The 3,297-nt window shown below is 43.2% G+C and overlaps 1 protein-coding gene across 1 annotated transcript in view; it reads right to left on the bottom strand.

Moving 5' to 3' along the window:
* The window catches only part of LOC134222422 (uncharacterized), a 301,768-nt gene that overhangs the window by 198,499 nt on the left and 99,972 nt on the right, over positions 1 to 3,297 (bottom strand). Inside the window, exon 8 of the mRNA XM_062701571.1 lies at positions 14 to 214. Coding sequence (XP_062557555.1) covers positions 14 to 214 — 201 coding nt within the window. The remainder of the gene's footprint in view (positions 1 to 13; positions 215 to 3,297) is intronic.

Genomic DNA, 3,297 nt, shown 5'->3' with positions numbered 1-3,297 from the left:
TGTAAACACTTACCTTTAACAGCAATCGAAACCGTTTGCAGCACTTCGAGCTTTTTGCGATTGGTTGAACTCTGGCCAACACACTTGTACGTGCCGGCATCCTGGTAGACGACATCCTTGAGCGAAAACTGGCCGGTCGGCGTGGAGATACCGACGCCGAGTCCCTTCAGTCGCGCCGTCATCGGATCCAAATGGGACCAACAGCCGAGCGAACCTGCGGAAACAAAACACAAACCAACGGGAGTTAGCATCGCGCTGCACTGCGAGGAATCGGAAACTAGTGGTCAAAATAATTCCAAATTACTATTTTTTATAGCATGCAATTTTTCACGCTCATGCAATGCTGTATGTCCTTATTTTTGACCTTCATAAAAAAATGAATAATGAGTATTAAAAACTGCGTAACTCAGAAAGAAATTGATTCAATGGAAATATCAAAACCAGATTAATGTACACAATTTGTTTTATTATGACCATTTGCAGTCCCATGACACTACACTACCGGAAGGCATTCCTGTTAGAATAGATGGCAAAGAAACGCACTTGATGTCTGTTCGAGGACGACGGGCCAACGAGGGCAAAGGACGACGGACGCCGATCGGGAGAGAAAAAGGACTTTCCAACTGAATCGGCCAGTCAGTGGAGGGAAATTAAAAAGTGGAAAAAGCCATGTAGCTATGATGTATGGGGCAATTATGGGAATGTTATTGCACTTCAGAAACAAGGGAATTGCTCGTGTGCCGCTGATGGGAGCGAAATCCGGTCCGGTCCCCGGTGAGTCAGCGGCGAGAAAACAGTCAGTGTGTCGAACCGGGAACTTTGGCCCTCGTTTTGGGATGCGCACCGGCCGTCGGTCGGAGCTCGTTTGCTCGCTTTGGGCCGGGGCCAACAACGGTACGTACATATATGCGAGCGTAACAGGATGTTAGTTACAGAGTGGACCTTTTCCGTACAATTGGGGTCATGCGATTTTGTGCGGACCATTTAGCAGTGCGTCGTCTAGCAGTGAGGTACTTCATGGAAATCATTGCCAAATAGGTTGGGGCAACATTCTGCTTGACTGAGAGGTCAGAATATGATCTCAAAAGGTTTTGTTGCATGGATTGTATGCTCATGGCGATGTTATGCAATTGCTGCATTATCTCTTCATTATTTGAATCTAGTAAGAAAGATTATCAGGCTTTTGTAGTCATCACGGAACACGTATTTTTCGTAATTTTTTCTAAAGGTATGTTAATGAAATCAGCAAGAGAACCTCTGAAAATGTTGCTGATCAGGTTCTGCAGCAGAATTACAATTTCGAAAAACGTGTCTTCCACATGTATTGTAAAAAATAGCATGGATATAACTTTCTAGCTAATTTGGCCAAAATGGATATAAGGTCGAAAGTGTCGTTAGGGGTCGTTCACTTATTACGTAAGCATTTATTCGGGGAGGGAGGGTCTGTCACTATCTTACGCTCCAAATAAATAAATTATAAGAAAAAAATCTTACATGGGCCGAATGGAGAAAAACTACTTATGTAGTTTTTGGGGCTTAGGCCAAAAATTTCGTCTAGCCGAGGGGAAAAGTCGTTTGGCCGAATGCCATTTGACCGAAGGCCACTAGACTGAAAGTTATTTGGCCGAATATACCATTTGGCTGAACAAACCATTAGGCCGAAAGTCATTGGACCAAAATGATCATTTGACCGAATAGGTCATTCGGCCGAATATGACATTTGGCCGAATATGACATTTGGCAGAATAGGTTATTTGGCCGAATAGGTGGTTTAGCTGAATTAGACCTGTGCGCCGGTCATATCATCGGCGGCGTCGACGTGGTGGTTAGTTTTACCCCGGGGGCAGCGGCGTGAACCGGCGTGAATGAGAAACCAATGGCTAAAATATCAACTTCAACGCGGTTTTTTGGATTCACTCTGTTTTGATTCACACGATTTCGGCGATTTCTACGCCCGTATATATCCCGAAGTATATCCGTAAATGAATTTCTGAAGGAGCTTTCAGAGAATTTTTGGAGGAGTTCTGAAACAATTTCCGAAGGAAATCCTAAACATTTTCCGTAGATATTTCAAAAGCAATTTGCAAAGGATTTTCAGAAAATATATCCGGCTTTTCTAAACGAAGCCTCAACAGAATGTCAAAATGAATTTTCGGAAAGCTAAGACTGTCGGAAGTACCTTACAGGATTACTTTGAGAAATCCTTCAGGAATTTCTTCGGATATTCCATCAGGAATTCTTAAAGAAATTTCGTCCTAGAACTTTGCAAGGAATTCCAAAAGAGCTCTTGGAAAAAAATGTGAAAGAATCTTCGAAAGAATACGATAGTTGACATTTGGCAATAACAAAGAACAGACGTCTTTTTATCTTCGCCGATTGAAAACTAATCAGTTGTTATACAATACAAGTGTTCGAATTCATTCTTTTTCACCTGCGGCTGTACTGGAAAGTGGCCAAAATAGCTGCAGGATGAACGGATATCGTAAAAACTCGTTTATCATCGACTGCAGTGTCTTGCCAGCTCGTCCTAAAGTGGAAAAACTACAAGATTTTCTATTCAACAAACTCAAACTAACAATGAACAACATCAAGAACGTCCAGACTCTTCTTACCAGAGCACATGCCATCGTCGAAGTCGAATCAGCCGAACTAGTGGAACAGATAGTTTCTCAGAACAACCTGAAGCATACCATATCACACGAGGACAAAGAATACCCTATTCCTTTATCACCGGCAGACGACGCAATTGAGGTTAAGGTTGCAGATCTTCCTCCCCATATGCCAAACACATTGATCACAAAACATTTCGCGCCATACGGTGAAATCCTATCCATCAAAAATGAAACTTGGAAGGAGTATTTTCCAGGTTTACCAAATTGTGTACGAGTTCTGAGGATGAGGCTTCGAAAACCAATTCCATCCTACGTAGCGGTAGATGGAGAAATGTCTTATGTCCTGTATCGTAATCAGATTCGTACTTGCCGTCATTGTGGGTATACTCTACACATGGGACGTTCTTGCGCTGATGCAAGAAAAGAGCTCTATCCAAGCGTAAACAACAGACTTACTGCAGCACAGATTGTGGAGGGTACCATTACAACAACACCAAGGATAGTATCGCAAGAGTCCACACCATCAACTTCTCAAGTTCGGCCATCCTTTCAACAAAAACCAAGTGCCAGCCAACCTACTCCGAGCATCGACCGCAAAACTCAGTTCATCACAGCTTCCCAGTCTACCATGAATCGATCGTCATCCACTTCACGAATCTCGCATAACACGCAAACCCCCGTTCCG

Source organism: Armigeres subalbatus, chromosome 3 (genome assembly GCF_024139115.2).
Source record: "Armigeres subalbatus isolate Guangzhou_Male chromosome 3, GZ_Asu_2, whole genome shotgun sequence".
Lineage (NCBI taxonomy): Eukaryota > Metazoa > Arthropoda > Insecta > Diptera > Culicidae > Armigeres > Armigeres subalbatus.
The sequence above is the reverse complement of the archived record's forward strand: the minus strand, read 5'-3'. Positions and strand labels throughout refer to the sequence as shown.